We start from the raw sequence: 21,306 nt of genomic DNA, 5'->3' as shown, positions 1-21,306 counted from the left end.
GGTCTTGTTTTTCTGGTCGAGCAAGGAGCATGAACATGGTAAAAGGTGCTGGCTGTAGGCCCACTGTAACTACAGTACATACTGTACACACACACACACACACACACACACACACACACACACACACACACACACACAGTGTGCTTATGGCCCAAAGCAGTGTCGTAAACTGCACTTAATAATACTAATAATGAAATTTACAGTATTCACTGTCTTACTGCAGACCAAATGCTGTGGCCATCACCAGGTACAGATAAAATAACTGTAATAATCTACTTCACAATAGCACAGGGAAAGATGTAAGTGTAAATACAATGCAGATCAACTGGTGAAACCAAGAACAGCTGTGACAAATTAGGAAGAAGTCAGATGGCCAGACAGAGAAAACTCATAACAAATCCATCTGACACATGTAAGCAAACTATACTGCAGAAGATGAAGGCTGGCATGGCCCTCATGAGATCCAGTCTGGTTTTGGTGACTGCACTTGGGGATACATTCAATGTTCCTGAGATTTTTCTGCCTTGACTGACATTCATTTCTTAAAGTGATGATGGCCTATCTTTTAAGTGTTTTATGCCATAATATGGATTTTTTTTCTTTTTTTTTAGTAATTGTAGTAGCACTAATAGGGCTATTGGCTCTGTACCCGCATTTCCTTTGCACAGGACAACTAATAGCTGAAAGCTGCTTTGCGACAATGACAATTGTTTAAAGCGCTATATTAATTTTTTTTTTATTGAATTAAATCAAATTGATAGTCAAAAAGCAAGAAGGTATACCTATGAACTAAAAACCATTCCAGGTGACTAACTTGTGATGAGTGATCAGATGAGAGAATTCCATGATTGTGCTATTTTTCTGTTTCATATATTGTTGTTAATATTGTAATATGTAATATTGTAATATGTACAGTAAATGATACATTGTAGTTGTAGCATTTAAGTTTGTTATTCTACCATTGTCAAGGGCAGATTTTTAAACTTTGAGTCATCAACCTTTATAATAAAACATATTTTGAAAAAAAAAAAATCTTCTTGTTTTAGGGCTCAACAGCACTAATTTGGCAGTGCTAGGACTTAAATTCCCAACCTTTTGATTAGTAACCCAGAGTCTTAACCATTTGAGCCGAAACTGTCCTACCAACAAATTTTGGAATTGCCTTAACCATATATGTGTTGCAGGCCACTAGAACCTCTTTCATCCTTTATCAAAGGGTGTGCTAATCTTCTCACCTTTCATATAACACATAACTTATAAAAGATGCTTTTTTTGGGGGGGCGGGGTGGGGGGGGCGATGTAATTTAACATGTATGTTTAAGTAGAACATGTTCCATTTACCATCATGGAAATGTTTGGGGTTAAAATTGTACTGCAGCCAGCCACTTGAGGGCATCAGAGCCATTTGCCTTCACTTGTAAACCGTTACAACCACAGATATGCACAGGCGTCTCATTGGCCTGGCTGCAATGCCTTTGACAAGTTAGCAAGAATGAACATTTTAGGGTGGTATAATCATTTACTGGCAAGTTATGTGTGCAACATAAAAAAATGCTGCAATATTGTGATCCTTATTATTTTAGACATGGCAGACTTTACAGATGTAAAGTGTACATGTGTACAGTAGTCTAGAATGTATAACATTTTAACACTATCTGCTTATCATTTACATTTATTTTCTTGATACACTTAAAAATGTTTAAAAGACTAGGATAAAAATCACATTATGCATTACATATTTTAATATTTTTTTGTATTGTGTAAAATAATAATAATAATAATAATAATAATAATAAGTAGTAGTAGTGTGTGTGTGTGTGTGTGTGTGTGTTGTTGTCCTAAAATATGCCTGTGCTATTGGGGAGAAAAATGGGATAACCTGATCATTCGGTACATTCATAACTTTGCTTAGCCTAAACCTGACTGAAGCAGATCATAACACTGCCCCTAGAGGCTTGTGCAGTGGGTATTTTGCATTCTGTTTGCATCACATCATGCTCTTACCTTCCTATGCAAACAGACCTATTACTCTGGAATAGTGCAGGTCTAGACTTAACAGACCACCTCCAAAGTCCAATCTTTATGGCCCCAACCAAACTGAGGCATTTTTTCCCAATTAACATCACTAACATCTACTTTCCTTATGGCCAGACAGCTGTTTATTCTTAATTCAGCGAGTTTTCCTCTCACTGTGCATGCAGAAATGCTTTTACTGTACTTCACTATAAAACTGGCTGAAATTTCTGCAGGTAATTCTTTTCAATTAATCTTCATAACACATTTAAGTGATCTCTAATAAAAAATATTTATTTTATTTATTATTATTATTATTATTATTATTATTATTTTCTAACATTTTTATTAATGCAGTATTTTGGCCTTTCTGAGACAAACATGGACTATGTCTTCTGACATGGTTGATTAAGAAATTAAAAGCTACTCACTGTAGTGTTGGTGTATGTCAGGTAAAATGTATAACATCATGTTTGTTCCTATCACTACTTGAATCAATACCAGGGTAAAATTGTGGTGTAGCAGATAAGAAACTGCACCACAGTCAATAGTTTGAGGCCAAACTCGGATTCCTACCTGCATGAAGTTTTCCATGTTTTCTCAGTGTTTACCTGGAATCCTGTGGACTATCTGGCTTCCATCCCAGAACATTTTTGTTTTACTTAAGATAAATAAATCAGGCTCATCATCTTCATATATATCATCATCAAATTATATGATCTGTAATTTTTTTTATGAAACATATTCTAAAAAAGATTCTAATTTATCATTCTTATTATATGAAAATATTACATATATTACATATGACATTGTATTAGAAAATATAAATAAGTATCACCAAAATTTTAAATGTTAGCACTAAATAAATATGTGGTTTAAGTGTTTTGTTAATTTATTTAAAAATTAAAACTGCAATATCCCATTTACATGAGTATTCAATGACAAATGCAATTGAGGTTTGGTGCATCATACGCCACTGAGATGCTTTACAGGAGTCCACCTGTGCCTAACTGACTTAATTGGACATAATTAGAAAAGACCCACATCTGTCTATATACAGTAAGGTCTTACACTAGATTTATGCATTTATGAGGTCAAGAGAATTATCTGTAGACCCACAAGACAGTATTGTGTCAAGACACAGATCTGGGCTAGGATACAAGAAACTTTCTGGAGTATTGAAAGGCCCCAAAAGCATGATAGTCTCCATCATTCTCAAACGAAAGTGATTTTAAACAACCAACAGGCTACACAGATAAAGCTGATAAACCAAACTGAGTAATTGGGGATGAAAGCTCTTGGTCAGAAAGGTAACAAAGAACCTAAGAGTCTCCTTAAATAAAATCCTGAGTTCCCTTGTGCAAATGATAGAGAAGGACAACCATCATTGCAGTGTTTAACTAATCAGGGCTATATGGTAAAGTGGCCAGACAAAAGCCATTCCGTACTGGCTCCTCTTGTCTGATGACACAAAGATTGAACTAATATGAACTGCACATTTTACATTAAACTGTATGAATAAGTAATGTAATTAAGAGTAAGAGGGTTCAGGCTGTGAAATTATTTATTTGTATATGTCATGTGTATAAAATAAATAGTCTGTAAAGATCACACAATGAAACTTTAGTAAAGACCAACATAAAACTTAAAACAATGTTGGAATGCTCTGTTTTTTTTTGTTTTGTTTTTTTTGCATTATTGACCTAAACAACTGTCAAAAAAAGCAAATGAACCCAAACAATATAATCAGTTTTATTTATAAAATAAAGGTTAAATACCATTGACATTATTTCTATCTTTGAAATCATTACCATTACATTACAATTCAGTGTGAATTCATTAAACTGAGACCAAAATATTTGTTGAAATGAATTATCGGAACTATACTCAATTCCAAATTAAGGTGACAGTATATATATATATATTTATATATATATATATATATATATATATATATATATATATATATATATATATGTGTGTGTGTGTGTGTGTGTGTACAGGGTGCGCAAAAAGTTTCCATACATAAAAAAAACGTATTTTGTATTTATTGGAAATATAATATTTTACACTTCAATAAATTTAGGGGGAACTTGAACGTCATGGTGTACAATGTTAACCATATGGACCATATAATACAATTTGGTAAAATAAATAAAAAATATAACTTTTTCCTACGTATGGAAACTCATGGCCCACCCCGTGTGCACACACACACGTGCATTTTTTTTTCTTAAAAAAATACAACAATCAGTTCATATACTCATACTTGTATGGCAAAATCATACAGCGAAATAAGTAATGATTAAAGCTCTTTCAGAGAAAATGATGATGACTTTAGACACAAGAGGGAGACAAATGCTGACTTTCGATGCCCCATCCACTTAATTACGGTTCGTCTATTAGCTCAGGCCATCTGCGATTTTACCGTTCAGCATTAGAACTGTACTCTTTGAAGACACACAACTGCATCATGTGCTTTACATTCAGCCAGCCCTACATTCTAGCATCTTCTTAAACGATTTCCTAAAGCTGTCATCCAAGAAAGCGTAAAGGAACGGATTGAGGCAGGAGTTTGCGTAACTCAAACTGGTTATAAAGTAAGAAATACCGATGACGAGTGGCGTAGTGCCCAGATCTGTGGTAAGAGCTACGATGGTGCTGAGATGGAATGGAGTCCAGCAGAACAAACACACGGCAAGTACAATAAACACCATGATGGTCACTTTCTTTTTAGCTTTGTCCAGGGCTTTGGCGTTTGTGTTGAGTCTCATGTTGCGCAGTTTGTACAGCATCATAGTGTAGAGTATGCAGATAGTGGAGACAGGAATGGCAAAGCCTAGTATGAGTGTATAAATCCGACTTGCTTTGAACCATAAACCTTCTGGGCTGGGAAAACTTAGCACACAGCTTTTCCGCTCGCTGTCGTCCGGGCTGATGTAGACTCCTCCAAACACTGTGAAGGGCACCACGATTAGAATCACCAGCAACCAAACGCACAGGCTGACTATTTTAGCTGCCCTGTATGTACGATACGGCATGCGTTTTGTGCGCACAGTTGCAAGAACTACTAAGTATCGGTCAACGCTCATAACCAGAAGAAAATATATGCTAGAGAAAATATTGTAATGGTCAATGCTCAAAATAATTTTGCAGAGCACTTCACCAAAGGGCCAATAGTGCAAGAGATGCTCAGCAATGTTAATGGGCAAAACTAACGTGAAGAGATCATCAGCAATTGCCAAGTTTAGAATAAACATGTTAGTGACTGTCTTCATTTTAGGCGCCTTCAATATGACATAGATAACTGCCGTATTGCCGGTTAATCCCACCGCGCATATCACAGAGTAAATAACCGGGAGAACTACGTACAGATCTGCGTAAAAAAAGTAGTCCTCCGGTGGCGTACAGTTAAAATCGGACCGGTTGGGAGAACTGTAGTAATAAAAGTACATGCTAAAGTTGCATTGTGAGTTCGTCTTGACAGGGTTTGAAATATTCTCCATACTGTACAAAAAAAAAATCGTGTCTCCAGGTTTACTGCGTTATGTCATAAACAGTCACGCAGTACCTTCCTCCAATCTAAGGTGTCTTGTGTCGGATATCTGTTGCTCGAAACCTGAAAAAAGGGAAATTTACTCTTATGAAATGTAGTCTTAAATATATAGATATAGATATATATAAAGAGGATTTAAAGGAATAGTTATTATTTATATTTGTTCTCGTGTAACTGAGATATGTATATTTAAGAAACTGTATTTCTTACCGTTTAGTGGAGACCTGTTTCGTGCGCACTCTTCGTGTTCTGAAGCCAAGCAGCGCGGATTGTTCGCATCCCAGCAACTGGGAGAATGAAGTGCAATTGCGTTACGTCACTGCCACCACTGCTGCCACCTTTCCATGTTTAACGGATATCTTTTTTTGTAGATTTTTTTTCTTTATTATTTTTTTTTTTAAGGGAAAAAAAGAAGTTATATTTGAATGATGAATGGTAGAATTTAAACCTTGCCCTGGCATATGTTATACACTACGTATGTATCTTTCTCTCCCTTTGTGTGTGTGTACAGTATATATATATATATATATATATATATATATATATATATATACAATGAGGGCAATAAGTATTTGATCACCCTGTGATTTAGCAAGTTCTCTTACTTAGAAATCATGACTACAATTTTCAGCATAGGTGCATTTCCACAGAAATCTGGCTGATAAGCAAGTGATCAAATATTTATTTGACACAGTAATTCACAAATTAATTGTTAAAAAATCATAGTTTCCCGATTTTTTCTTTTTAGATTCTGTCTCTCACAGTGGAAATGCCCCTATGCTGAAAATTGAAGACACCTCCATAATTTCTAAGTACGATAACTTGCAAAATCACAGGGTGATCAAATACTTATTGACCTCACTGTACTGTATATACACTCACCTAAAGGAGTATTAGGGACACCTGTTCAATTTCTCATTAGTGCAATTATCTAATCAACCAATCACATGGCATTTAGGGGTGTGGTCCTTGTCAAAACAATCTCCTGAACTCCAAACTGAATGTCAGAATGGGAAAGAAAGTCGATTTAAGCAATTTTAAGCGTGGCATGGTTGTTGGTGCCAGACGGGCCGGTCTGAGTATTTCACAATCTGCTCAGGGATTTTTACGCACAACCATTTCTAGGGTTTACAAAGAATGGTGTGAAAAGGGAAAAACACCCACTATGGGCGAAAATGCCTTGTTGATGCTAGAGGTCAGAGGAGAATGGGCCGACTGATTCAAGCTGATAGAAGAGCAACTTTGACTGTAATAACCACTCGTTACAATCGAGGTATGCAGCAAAGCATTTGTGAAGCCACAACACGCACAACCTTGAGGCGGATGGGCTACAACAGCAGAAGACCCCACCGGGTACCACTCATCTCCACTACAAATAGGAAAAAGAGACTACAATTTGCACGAGCTCACCAAAATTGGACAGTTGAAGACTGGAAAAATGTTGCCTGGTCTGATGAGTCTCGATTTCAGTAGAGTTAGAATTTGGCGTAAACAGAATGAGAACATGGATCCATCACGCCTTGTTACCACTGTGCAGGCTTGTGGTGGTGGTGTAATGGTGTGGGGGATGTTTTCTTGGCACACCTTAGTCCCAATTGGGCATCGTTTAAATGCCACGGGCTACCTGAGCATTGTTTCTGACCATGTCCATCCCTTTATGACCACCATGTACCTATCCTCTGATGGCTACTTCCAGCAGGATAATGCGCCATGTCACAAAGCTTGAATCATTTCAAATTGTGTATATTACGCAAACCCCACGGCACAACACTAACCAAACATTTGACAAAATGACACACTATATTCTAACACATATATAATAACAACTGAATCTATCAATTTGTTTATACTCCCTTAGTGTGAAACCTGGGTCTGCTTAAATGAACACAAAGCTGATCTCTTGGCAGGAATTAAAGTAAGGCACACACAAAGCTTTTAGTCAAAAGCTCTCAGTCTCTCTATTTAAATTTTTTTCATAGCAGTCATGCTTGAAAAGCTAAGCTCACATAGATAGATACTAGGTAGCAAGTAGGAGGAGTAGGAGGGAGCTCTCTCATTCACTTTTGTGTGTGTGTGTTTTTTTTTTCAGTAATGGCTTGTTTCTCTGTGTGCTCATGCAGGCATACAAAACAGTCTCTGTTCTTGTTTTGATGTGCCAGGTGTTTCACTAGGAGATGGTGTTTAAGCTCGTTTGGAACCATGGCACTGTTGGATAGCTCTTCCCCACCCACCAAGCATAACAAAGTCAGTGCATTCAAATTCCTGGTAAAATGTTTTTTTTTTGGCTTCTTTTAGACCACCACTTATATCAGGGCCTTAATCTTGGTCAGTATTTTAAGCAGGGCTGCGTTCAGAGTTTGCACTTTTTAAAAAAAATATTTATCCATTGCTGTCATGTAATTCTATTCGTTTGAATTAACAAAGTCATTATTGTGCTACCCATTGCCACCCACTGACATGGAGGAGTATTTTCATTACTCTGCGGGTTACAACCTCACAGACACATGCGCTTAATAATGGCAAATTGTTTCCAGTAACTAAGTAATACATTTTTGGACCAATTTAGTGTTATTGGATAATTTCCCATGGTACACCTCACTATCTCTCGTGGCATACTGGTGTGCCACAGCACACTGATTGAAAATCACTGACTTAGTGATGTTACAGTATATCAAGATGTAATTATTGATAGAGATTTTTTGAATTTGCTCTAGGAAAAGCACTTTCAAAAATGTGTAGTTAAATTAACCCTTGAAGACCTGCCATAGAATATCTCTCCCAAAGTGTATCAGTATTTTCACATACTGTAGTTTTTGGAGCATTTTCATATGGTATGCATTAGTGTAATCCCTACAGCCTTACATTCAAGCACATACATGTTATAAATGCTACATAATAAGCAACAAAAATTAATAAAGGAAAGCGTTATTGATGTAAAAAAAAAAAGGTGCAGAACATACACCACCAAATTTATTTGGTCCACCTATGTCAATTACTTTGTAAGATATACTTATATTTTAATATTAATTTTATAATAATAAAATAAAATTATAATATAATATTATGTTTATGTTTATAAACAGTTTATTAGATGCGTTAGATTACCAAGGCACAAAATGAAGTACCAGCAAACAATGCAGCAGTAAAATAAAAATCCATGCCAAGGTATTTTTAATAAAAACAATGTTAATTTAAAGGACTAAAATAAGAGGAAAGCACAAGTATACAAAACACATGTACCCGGGCAATCTGGAGCAGATTCTCCTGCTTAGCAAGTATATAGACTGAGTGCCTTACTTTATTTTGTAAGTGGCTGTGTGTCTATATGCACATTTATATCAGAATACTTTTATTTTATTTATGCATGCAAAAGTGTAAATATGTGTGTATTTGTAGGTGAGAGGAAGAGAAATAGGGCAAGACTGCAGTGATAAAAGCATTAAATAAAATGCTATAGCCTCTTTTTTACCTAAATGAACCATTTGTTACAGTTGTTCATGTCTGATGCTAGTGCTGGTTCAGAGCTGGTTCAATATCGAACCACCTACGAACTGGCTTTTTTTTTCCATGGGCTAGAGATTAATTCTAGCCCATTAATTCTAGCCCATTCTAGCCCATTAATTCTAGCCCATAGAGATAATTAGGTCACTGTATCCATCCATATCTCTACTTTACCAGCAATGTTAGAGGCAATGATACAGTACTGGCAACAATAGCGCTAGCTGCAATGCAACAAAGAAAAAGCTAATTGTAAATAAAATGCTAGCCATAAGAACAACAACAACTGAGAACTCCAACATGGCTTTGTGAGCAGTTCTCTCGGCTTTATTATTACTATATGCTGGCAATTGCATATAAATCTATTTTTTAAAGATCTTGGTCACTAACTTATACAGTATATGGTCATGAAAATCCCACCCCATACACATGACCTAGATCTCGTCAGCATGCACTTCTCAAATCTATAGATAACGAGAGAAATGACACACAGTGCATGTTTTGGTTAGAAACGCATGGTTGCGCAATTTGTGCACATACAAGGTCACATGCAAAGGATTTTGACCAAGCTTTAGCTGTTATACATATGGCTTCACATTTGCCTCTAGAATACTCTGGTATAAAGAAAAGTTTATGGTGAACTCAATAACTGCATGGGTCCCAAGTCCTATGGCTGCAAAAAGCCCAAATCATCATCCCTCCAACACTATGCTTGACAGTGGATAGGAAGAGTTTCTGCTGAAATGATGTTTTTTGCCAAACACACTGCTGCACTGTAAACCCTAAGGCTCAAAGTAATTAAACATATTGAACAAATTAGTTTAAATTAATAAACTAAACCTTTAATTTATAAAATTTATTTAAATTAATAAACCTTGGTGAGTATTTAGAACGTTTTGGTGATTATGAGTTTGTAGAAATGACACTTTTTAATTTAGATGAACAAATTTGATATTTTAAGCATCTGTAAGTACTTACAGTTGTGTTCAAAATAATAGCAGTGTGTTGAAAAAAATAAGTAAAGCTCCATATCCATATAATAACTTTTCATTTAAATCACACAAATGCATTGGACACCCTGTACATTCTATTCTGAATCACAACATGAAGAAAAATGTGGTAAATGTATTATTAGTTTACAGAATCAACTTTTGGTACCTTTGAACAGGTATTCCAGCCCAAGAAACAGCATTTTTTGGCTCAGAAACAGCATTTTTAATGTCAGGCCACAAGTTTTTCATTGGATTAAGGTCTGGGGATTGGGCTGGCCACTCCATAACGTCAATCTTGTTGGTCTGGAACCAAGATTCTGCTTGCTTGCTGGTGTGTTCGGGGTCGTTGCCTTGTTGAAACGCCCATTTCAAGGGCATTTCCTCTTCGGCATAAGGCAACGTGACCTCTTTAGGTATTCTGATGTACTCAAATTAATCCATGATCCCTGAAATGTGATAAATAGGCCCAACACCATAGTACGAGAAGAATCCCCGTATCATGATGCTTGTGCTTTCATGCTTCACCCTCTTCACAGTGCACTGTGGCTTGAATTCAGTGTTTGGGGTCGCCTAACAAACTGTCTGTGGCCTCTAGACCCAAAAAGAACAATCTTGCTTTCGTCAGTCCACAAAATATTTCTATTTCTCTTTAGGCCAGTCAATTTGTTCTTTGGCGAACTGTAACCTCTTCAGCACATGTCTTTTTTTCAACAATGGGACTTTGCGGGGGCTTCTTGCTACTAGCTTTCTGGTTTTGGTCTCTATTTGATACCAAAAGCATTTGATATCATTTTAGCAGAGCAGCCTATCATTTTCTGCACTTCTTTGTATGTTTTTCCATGTCTAATTAACTTTTGAATCAAAGTACGCTGTTCTTCTGAACAATTTCTGGAACGACCCATTTAATTTTCAGAGAGAAATGCACAGGAAAATCTTTTCTACATTTATCCTTGAATTTTTTTATCCTTGAATTTGTTTGACACCTGTTTTTTCACAGAATAATTTCCTCTCTAATTGAACTCTACACTGCTATTATTTTGAACATGCCCCTTTTCAATTAATGATTCAATTACACAGGATCAGGTGCATGCAAGCCATGACTGTTGGGTCTGTTGTTTTCTATTACTCCACTACACCTACAAGTAAAATATTTACCATAAAGAAATATAATTTCTCCCGAAAACAGTTATTGATCTGTTTTCTGATGTTGGACTGTTATTATTTTGAACACTACTGTAAGTAACAGTAACCATCACTTTAAAGTTCCACCAACTTAAAATCTTTTAGACTAGCGATTTTGTGTCTAATATCATCAGAGCAATAGAGCACCGGTGCCTCAGTGGTAGGTGTTTTGCAACAACAATTCATTTGATTTGCAACAACTAATAAAAAAATTATAATTGCTATTAAGAAGTATAAGTTAGGCTACTTAATAATGCAAGTAAAGAACGATTAATATGAATGAAAAAAAGCTCATAGTTCCGTTTACTTTGCCAACTTATTCGGGTTTATAGTGTGACCATTAAGGCCAAATAACTTCACTTTAGACTCATCTGTCCATTATAACCCTTTCCACATTGATGTGCAGCAGCAATTGCTTGTCTAAGAACATTGCTTATGTCTATGTACTGCCAAAATTACAGCTTTTATGGATTTTATTTTTGTTCCATAAATAATGGCACAGTGAAAAAAAAATTGGTTTATCTGAGATTGCATTGGCCTAAAATTTAGATCTGCTACATATAAATTATTTTATTATGTTTTAACATACAAACACTTTAAATTAAACATAAGGGTACTAACTATTACACATGACTGTACACATAACACACACACACACACATGTCGAATGTTTGTACATGAGATTGGAATAATTTTCCACACTTTAGAACAATACTGGATTTTTTTGGCATTATGTAAATAAGTTTCCCCTGTTCAAAGGAGATTGGATGCCTTCAGCATTGGTTACCGATGTAAAAAAAAAATCTGCGAAAAAAAAACATGGAATTAAAAGGTGTATCCAAACTTTTGACTGGAATTGTGTCATGGTAGCTTAATGGTTAGCAATGTTGCTTTGTACATCCAAGGTATGGGTTCGATTGTTGCCTCAAAGTCTGTGTGCATGGAATTTGCATTGGTATCCTCCAGCTAGTCTGGCTTTCTTCCCCAGTCCAAAGGCATGCAGATTAGGCTAATTGTTGTTTTTAAATTGCCCAGCGTTTGTGAATGTGTATGTGACTGGAGGTCTTACCACAGTCATAAAAATGGGAATAAACAATGGCCTACAGAGGTTACCCCAGATATACAGTGCATCCGGAAAGTATTTACAGCACATCACTTTTTCCACATTTTTTGTCACAGCCTTTTTCTTAAATAGATTAAATAATTTTTTTTCCTTAGAATTCTACACACAACACCCCATAATGACAACGTGGAAAAAGTTTACTTGAGATTTTTGCAAATTTATTAAAAATAAAAAAGAATTGTAAAAGCACATGTACATAAGTGTTCACAGCCTTTGCCATGAACCTCAAAATTAAGCTCAGACACATCCTGTTTCCCCTGATCATCCTTGAGATGTTTTTACAGCTTAATTGTAGTCCACCTGTGGTAAATTCAGCTGATTGGACATGATTTTTTAAAGGCAGACACCTGTCCATATAAGGTCGCACAGTTGACAGTTCATTTCAGAGCACAAACCAAACATGAAGTCAAAGGAATCTTGAGGCACAAATCTGGGGAAGGTTGCAGAAAAAATTCTGCTGCTTTCAAGGTCCCATGAATTTAATCCATTTTAGAATTAGGCTGTGACATAAAAAAATGTGGAAAAAGTGATGCGTTGTGAACACTCTCCGGATGCACTGTACATACATACATACATATATCACAACTAAGCCAAAGTTTCTTCTTTTCTCATGCGCTACGGGATTATGGGTAAATGTCTGCCCATGCTCAGTCTCATTAAGGTCTATTTTCAGCATAAAGAAGAACGAGGAGTCCTGACTCCTGGCTCGGATGTTGACCCATATAGTCAACATCTGAGCGCGCATGTACTGTTTACCATAACATTGTGACCATGTGTGTGTGCCTTCCATAAAGCAAAAGCAGGTCATAAAGGAGGTTCCTTGTTAAAGCAGTTTCTTGACAGTGCAGTGTTTTAGTGCACACGCACATGCGAAAACAATTAAATTAAAGTTTACTTGTATAGCACTTTTAACAATTGACATTGTCGCAAAGCAGCTTTACACCATCAAAAGAAAGTTCATATGAAATAACACTGTCCCTGATGAGCAAGCCGGCAACAGTGGCAAGGAAAAATAGGAAGAAACCTTGAGATTAACCAGACTCAACAGGGAACCCATCCTTATTTGGGCGAAACGGATAACAGGGATTGATCTGCATCATACTGTGTGAGGCGGGAACTTCAGGAGATGTGTTCAAGTTAAAATGGAGTCCAGTTATTGGAGGCTCAGGAAACTTCAATCCTGAACTATTAAGCGACTGAAGTCACAAGTCCTTAAAATAACAGCTGTCTGCATCAGCTGAGGACAGGACCGTCTTTGTGAAAAAGTGGAATCGTCCCCAGTCACCACGTGCATCCCAGGCAGACCACTCGGGGCATCCATGCAACGAGATCTCCAACCAGAAGCAGGACACAGGACGAGTCAGACAGCTGTAGAGGGCAGAGGGTGTAGTCACTGGCAGCTCAGGAGTGACATGTATAGCATGTCACAGCTCTGTTGGGATTCTTTTCAAAGTCAGAGTGCAGTTTAATTTGTTTTATTTTTATATAACATTCCGTCAAATATTCCGTTAGTGTGCACGTGTGCAAGTACCATTAGAGTTGGGTTTCTTGTTAAAGAAATTTCCCGACAGAGCAGTGTTTTCGTTTGTGTGTGTGTTTATGTGTGCAAGTCTTCCTAAACTCAAATAACAGAGGAGGGAGGGGGCTACTGTGTAAGACAAGAGAAAGGGGGAAACTGTTCTACACAGTAGCCTTCTCCCTCCTCTTATCGTACTTGAGGTTTGCGCGCACACACACACACACACACACACACACACATACATACACACACACACACACACACACACACACACACACACACACACACACACACACACTAAGGGAATCACTGCTCTGTCAGGAACCAAGTTGAGGTGCAAGCTAATTTGTTTTATTTTTACTTTATATTTTGTATTAATTATGTTTATATGAATATTTTGGGTTTTGGAATGAATAATCTGAGTGTTAATTATTTCTTATGGGAAAATTTGCTTTAGACACTTGTACATACAGTACAAGTGTCTTGATATACAAGCATGCTTCTGGAACAAATTATCTTGGGCTGCCTTCAGGACTGCTTGTTCTTCTTTATGCTGAAAATAGTCCTTAATGACAACAGCTGTTTGTTTGGAGTCATTTTCCTCCTGAAGAATAAATTTGGGGACAGTTAGATAGCATTGCATCATAGCCAATTATCTGAAATTTCTGACTCATCAGACGAAAGGACAATTTTTCACTGATGCAATGTCTGTTTCTTGTGTTTCTTGGCCTGAGCAAGTAATTTTTGCATGTTGTTATCCCAAAGATATTTTTTGCCACAATTCAACTATGGAAGCCAGACTCATTCTATGTTCCCAGAACAGTGAGTGTTAAAATACGTAAAAAAAAAATCACTGAAGGAGAAGGTGTGTCCAAGCTTTTAACTGGTAATGTATATAGACAGTATTTCAAAAAATGCATTAACTGCTCAGATGTTTTTATTTCATTCTTCCCTTTTCACAATATAGATTTTAAAAAGTATTCATATTCTTCTATCAATTCACTCTTTCAATGTCATGTTTTAAACATTGCCTCATTAAATCACGGTATGTGGTAACTACTGTATTACACTGGGCTGTTCATTTCAAGTGATGTGTTACCCTTGTCCTGGTGCAAATTATATTACATGTTTGGTTTACTGCAGTTGTTTCAAATCACAGCTTTAATGTGATACCTCAACACAAAAGTAATACATTAAGCCATTTTAGGGATTGTGCTAAAACGAGCCTGCAGTTATTCTTGTTCATGGCAGTGCATAATCTGCATACATTACTGCCTCTAAATGCAGGAAATGGTATTCTAGAGAACCTAAATTTTCAATTTATTTATTTATTTATTTATTTTGAAATAATTGTCTTCAGTGTCTTTCTAGTGATCAGCATTACCTTAAACCAAGCGTAGGATCACTGGGAATGTGGATTATTTCTGTCGACACCCCTGTGTGCATAGTTCTTTCATTGCAATGTGGCTATCAAGCCAAAATGGGCTTAAAGGCATCAACACCACCCTGAAAGTGGAATGTGGCTAATAAAATTTTTCATCATTCAATCATTGGTGTAGTCTGAGAAACATTATGATATCAATTTGGGAGGAGTCACAAGTGACTTCTTTTTAATTTAAACATGACTGCTCTCAAAATAAAAACATAATTGTGTGTTGTTTGCTGGAATTGTATCACACCATTTACACACATAGACATAATGCTTCTAAAACGGCAATCCTATAACTACCATCTATTTATAGCTTTAGTGAATTAATGAGATGAGTCATCTGTCACATAATATCCACATGCCACCAGTCTAGCTCTCATCCTTTAAAGTCTTACATAATGATTTTGTACAGTACCAAAACAATCAAGCTCTTAACAATAAGTGCTTTATGTAGCATGTTCCTACCCATTCTTTTTTTTTTTTTTTTTTTTAAATACAGTTCCTGCATTGTTCTTGAGTGATAAACTGTAAAGTACATGGTGTCAAATTAAACAATTTGATGCTAATGGTATGTGATCAGAATAGGCTAGACTGTACAATGTCACAGACTTATAACTGAATGATCGAAACATAGATATAAAGATAAACACATTTTTTTCTTTTCTCTCTTCTATGTGAAAACAACATCTTTGTATGGTGTCCCCAAACGGTCATGTGGATAGAATCTGTGTGTATGGACTACTATTTTTTTTTTTTTGTAGTTCCTCGAGCAAGAGACCCTAGGCGGCGCTGTATATTTGCTCAAATCAGGCAAGAAAATAAATCTGTTGTCAAAAACTGATATGGCATTTCACTTAATGTGATGTGCTTATCATTATGAACAACTGTAGCAAATTTATATAGTGTATATAATGTATCCCTAACCCTAACCCCTTCTACATTATATGATTCTGACAACTACAAGCTTTTCTGAATAGAAACCTGTTCCTTTTTCTGTTCCTTTTTTGTCTCATGTAAATAAATAGTAAATGTAAATAAATAGGATTTTAGTCTGTCTGCTGTACGTGAATGAAAATAAGTTTCAGACATTAGACAGTTCTGTATTGGAAATCACTTTTTTGTCACTTTAATCACTTTTAATATTTTAAGAAACTGGATTTTATTTTATTTTCACAAGCTATAAGCTGTAATCATTGAAATTAAAACAAAAAGACTTAACCCTTAGTTGTCTACAAGGTAAAAGATTACCTGCCGTTATGTTGATAATAAAAGCTTTACAAAAGGGTCAAGGTAATTTTCGACCTGGCAGATAGAAAATTGTTTACACACCATAAAAACCACACACACACACACACACACACACACACATACACAGACACATGGATGATTGGCCCAGGGCCCACAAGATATGTAAATGCCTATGACAAAGATGTTCTAAATACTGTATCTATCACACCAATGGGCTGATAATCTTAAAAGCTTATAAGGAGTGGCTACATCTTGTCTTGCGGCAGTCACATGTGGCAGTTATTTCATCTTATGGCCAGTAACTCCCTTAACAACAGTTGACACAGCTAGAAAGGACGAGCTCCCCACCCCACCCATGCTCCTTGAAACCAAGGGGAGAGTGACCTTCTCATGAAAGTTTGCCCTTACCCCCACCACTACTTTATTTTCTTGTCCAACAAAGAGTAAAATAATGTGGTTCTTTCATTCACAGTGCACTACATGCCTAAGATTAATGACCATGCAGTCAAGGAGCCTGCCATCAACAAGCACAACTTGTTGGTGTAGTCTTTGCTCAAGAATGTAAAAATGCTCATTCTGACCAGTGATGGTAAATTTGAATCATTTTAGTGACTCATTTCTTTGAATCTCGTTTATCAAAATGAATAATTTTTTTTTTGTCATTTCGTTTATTTAATCAGAAATAAATTTAATTGTTGCGTTTTCAATAAAAATATTACAATGCAGCTAAGGACATATTATAATAAACAGAATGAGTAGCTCACCATCATATCTTCCAGTCTGAGTCGTTCCTTTTTTTGAATCTATTACACCGCATAGCGTCTATGGGAGTCACGTGTCAAAGGAACGAACAACTCGAGACATGAAGACTCATTGCTGAGAATCGTTCAATTCTGTTTCCTGTGTACTGCACTGCATAGCATCTAGGGGAGTCACGTGTCAAAAGAACGAACGACTCAGGACTTGAAGACTTACTAGCAGAACCGTTCTTTTTGAAACGTTCAAAAAGAATGAATCGTTCATGAACGACCCATCACTAATTCTGACCCACAGAAGAACTTTTAAACCAAATTGTGTAGTACATGTAGGAAATACAAACTCAATGGTAGTCACTGAATGCAGTGCTGGCCCCAAGTCCGGATAAAATTGGAGAGTTGCGTCAGGAAGAGCATCTGGTGTAAAACCTGTGACAAATTAGATGGTCCTCTGTGGCAACCCCTTGATAGGAGCAGCCGGAAGACCAACAAAAAGAAGTACAAAATACATCTGCAATGTCCATGCACACAACTGCATTCTGTCTTACATGTGTTTATTAGAGTTGATTTGATTTTCATTTCCATATTTTATTGTATTAAAATAAAATAAATTATTTATTATAATTTTTAATCTTAGGGAATGAAACATGTGATATTAGAAGTAACATTTTATAAAAGAAATATAAAATGCCTCATTGTAAGATTTTAAGCTGAATATTGTATGTTCCCTTTGTGTATGTTGCCAAAACATTTCAAGACTACTATAATTTTTCATGATGTACATTTCTGATAAGACCATAGCCTAAACAAGTAATATTTCTTCTAAAAATGTTTAAAACTAAATTTCTCTATGATAAATGAATAATAAAGTGTTTTTTCTACAGTATTTATCTTTATTATAACGTTATAACTGACAATGTAAGTAATGAGTGACCTCATTTGAGAAATGCACAAATTTAATAGTTGACAGCAAATTGAATATGATTTGGGTATTAAGAAGTTAAGAACTATATTTAAAAGTTCTGGTTATGTTGTTTTTATAATATTCTGGGAAAATTTAAAGAAGGTAAAATTTTAAATAAATGTGCAATTTAATATAGGTTTCCTAAATGTAACATTTTTTTTTTTACTTTTAACATGTTGCATACTCTCATTGTACTGTTTTGTGTGTAGTTTTAATATGCTAGAATTTTTGGTCCTGTTTAGAATGTTTGAAATCCTGAATATATAAGTGTAATATATAAATAAAAACTACTGCTTCTAAAAATATTTTAAGTGTAATAAAATATGGTAGACATCCAAACAAGGATCTTAAATATTTTTTATAGAAAAGAGTATAAATGAAATTATACAGTAAAACCTTGGATTGCAAGTTATTTGGTCTGCGATAGTTTTGCAAGCAAATTAAAATAAAATTTTAAACTTATCAGAACATAAATGATCAAGGTTTTGCACTATGAGCAGTACTTATACACTTTGTCCACTGAGCGTCACATAATCAAAACCGAGCCAATGTTTTTTTTCTCTTGCTGTGGGATTGTGGGTATCTGTCTCAGCACATAGAATGAATTATGCTCGCAATTCAAAAGGTAACTGTACAACAAAATATAATTCCAAAGTAAATAAAACTATACACAAATACTAAACAGAAAATCTATAAATAAAATCAAACAATGTTTAAATGCCACTATCCATATCGTTGTTCAACTCAGTCTATTCAATTGTGCAAATGACCTGCATGAAGGTGTGATTGATTGTTAATGAGGTATGCTACAGATGCGAACAATTAAAAACTTTAAAAAGAAGAATTATATAGTTTTACATCATGTATGATGTTTTTCATATCTAAATATAGATATAAATGCTTATATATATATACGTACATACACACACACACACACACACACACACTCACCCAAAGGATTATTAGGGACACCTGTTTAATTTCTCATTAATGCAATTATCTAATCAACCAATCACATGGCAGTTGCTTCAATGCTTTTAGGGGTGTGGTCCTGGTCAAGACAATCTTCTGAACTCCAAACTTAATGTCAGAATGGGAAAGAAAAATGATTTAAGCAATTTTGAGCGTGGCATGGTTGTTGGTGCCAGACGGGCCGGTCTGAGTATTTCACAATCTGCTCAGTTATTGGAATTTTTACGCACAACTGATACTAGGGTTTACAAAGAATGGTGTGAAAAGGGAAAAACATCCAGTATGTGGCAGTCCTGTGGGCGAAAATGCCATGTTGAAGCTAGAGGTCGGAGGAGAATGGCTCGACTGATTCAAGCTGATAGAAGAGCAACTTTGACTAAAATAACCACTCGTTTCAACCGAGGTATCCTGCAAAGCATTTGTGAAGCCACAACACGCACAACCTTGAGGCGGATGGGCTACAACAGCAGAAGACCCCACTGGGTACCACTCATCTCCACTACAATTTGCACAAGCTCACCAAAATGGTGTGCGGGGTGTTTTCTTGGCACACTTTCTTAGTGCCAATTGGGTATTGTTTAAATGCCACGGGCTACCTGAGCATTGTTTCTGACCATCTCCATTCCTTTCTGTACCCACTCCATGTACCCATCCTCTGAAGGCGTCGTGTGCCCGGGTGCCCCGAGAGAGGAGTAGAATGACCCCACTGAATGACTTTGGTTCATACGGCGGTTTGTACGTAGAGTCGCCCAGGCGGCACACCTGTCGGTTCGTTCTTCGCCGCCTGTGCTTGGCGAACCCTTGTTTCTATTTCCCAACAGAGTGGACCTCGTTGGGAGAGGACAGCCCTGGCGCCCACATCCGAAGCGTCCACCTTCACAGCGAACGGTTTATTTGCATCTGGGTGGATGAGAATGGGTGCAGTGGTAAATCGACTTCAAAGTTCGTGGAAGGCGGAGATTGAGGTTAAAGTAGTGAGATTATGGGCGGGTCAGAGCGGTTAAAGGGGTTGCAAGCGTACTGTAGTCCCAGATAAAGCGACGATAGAAGTTCGCAAACCCGAGAAACCTTGAAGCTGCTTAAGAGTCTTGGGTAGGGCCAATGACGCACAACTTCTAGCTTCTGCGGGTCCATGGCCATACTGTACTCTGGGGCGAGATGACAAAACCCAGGAACGTGGTGGAGTGCTGGTAAAAAACACACTTTTTCAACTTACCGTACAGTTGGTGGGTGATCAATCTCTTAAGGACCGCTCTGACGTGTTGGGTGTGTTCTTTAACGCCACACCCGAGGATATCGTTGAGGTACACGAATATCCATCGGCCTAACATGTCTCTGAGAACGTCATTTATGAATTGTTGAAAGGCAGCTGGTGTGTTGCAGAGTCCAAACGCGATTACTAGACTTTCATAATGTCCCGTTGGGGTGATGAAAGTCATCTTCCACTCATCGCCCTCTCTGATATGCACCAAGTTGTAGGCGCTCCGGAGGTCCAACTTTGTAAAAATGGTGGCACCAGAGAGGGCGTCCAGGGCTGAGTTGGTAAGCAGCAAGGGATGTCGGTTTTTAATAGTGATGGTGTTGAGCCCCCGATAATTAACACATGGGCGTAGGTCGCCACCTTTTTTCTTAACAAAGAAGGATCCTGCGGCGGCAGGCGATAAGGAGGGCCGGATTGTGCCTTGGCAGAGAGTGGAGGACACATACTCCTCCATCGCCTGCGTCTCAGAGGCAGACAAAGAGTAGAGATGGCCGCGGGGAGGGACAGAACCCAGCTGAAGATCTATCACCAGGTTGTAAAAGCGGTGAGGAGGCAGGTGGGTGGCGCATCTCTTAAAGAAACCTTCAGCCAGGTCCCGATAGTCGGCGGAGATGGCATTGGTGTAGACTTTGGGGGCCTCGGACTCCCTAGGGCACGTACCAGCCGGAGCCAGTGGGCAGAGTTCGGTACAGGTTGACCCCCACTGTAAGATTCAGTTTTGAGTTCAGGAGATGAGAGGGTCATGCTGTAGAAGCCAAGGGTATCCGAGGATGAAGGGTGGGGATGAGATGGAG

At 37.1% G+C, this 21,306-nt stretch overlaps 1 protein-coding gene and 1 non-coding gene across 2 annotated transcripts; both read right to left on the bottom strand.

Annotated features, from left to right (window-relative positions):
- Nucleotides 1-1,144: 1,144 nt before the first annotated feature.
- LOC128510895 (U6atac minor spliceosomal RNA) lies at nt 1,145-1,249 on the bottom strand. Its single transcript, XR_008356144.1, has one exon. It is a non-coding gene; the product is annotated as a U6atac minor spliceosomal RNA (small nuclear RNA).
- Nucleotides 1,250-4,111: 2,862 nt separating this feature from the next.
- Nucleotides 4,112-5,824, bottom strand: npbwr2b (neuropeptides B/W receptor 2b). Its single transcript, XM_053483238.1, has 2 exons — nt 5,780-5,824; nt 4,112-5,632 (listed from the first exon to the last, which is right to left on the bottom strand). The coding sequence occupies exon 2, from the start codon at nt 5,517-5,519 to the stop codon at nt 4,500-4,502; it is 1,020 nt and encodes a 339-aa protein (XP_053339213.1). The 5' UTR covers nt 5,520-5,632; nt 5,780-5,824; the 3' UTR covers nt 4,112-4,499.
- Nucleotides 5,825-21,306: the final 15,482 nt, after the last annotated feature.

The sequence above is a fragment of the Clarias gariepinus genome, chromosome 22, assembly GCF_024256425.1.
Source record: "Clarias gariepinus isolate MV-2021 ecotype Netherlands chromosome 22, CGAR_prim_01v2, whole genome shotgun sequence".
Lineage (NCBI taxonomy): Eukaryota > Metazoa > Chordata > Actinopteri > Siluriformes > Clariidae > Clarias > Clarias gariepinus.
This window is presented reverse-complemented; position numbering and strand designations above follow the sequence as displayed.

Bases quoted from the DNA above. Each gene is read 5' to 3' on its own strand.
- npbwr2b (XM_053483238.1), bottom strand. From the start codon at position 5,519: ATGGAGAATATTTCAAACCCTGTCAAGACGAACTCACAATGCAACTTT.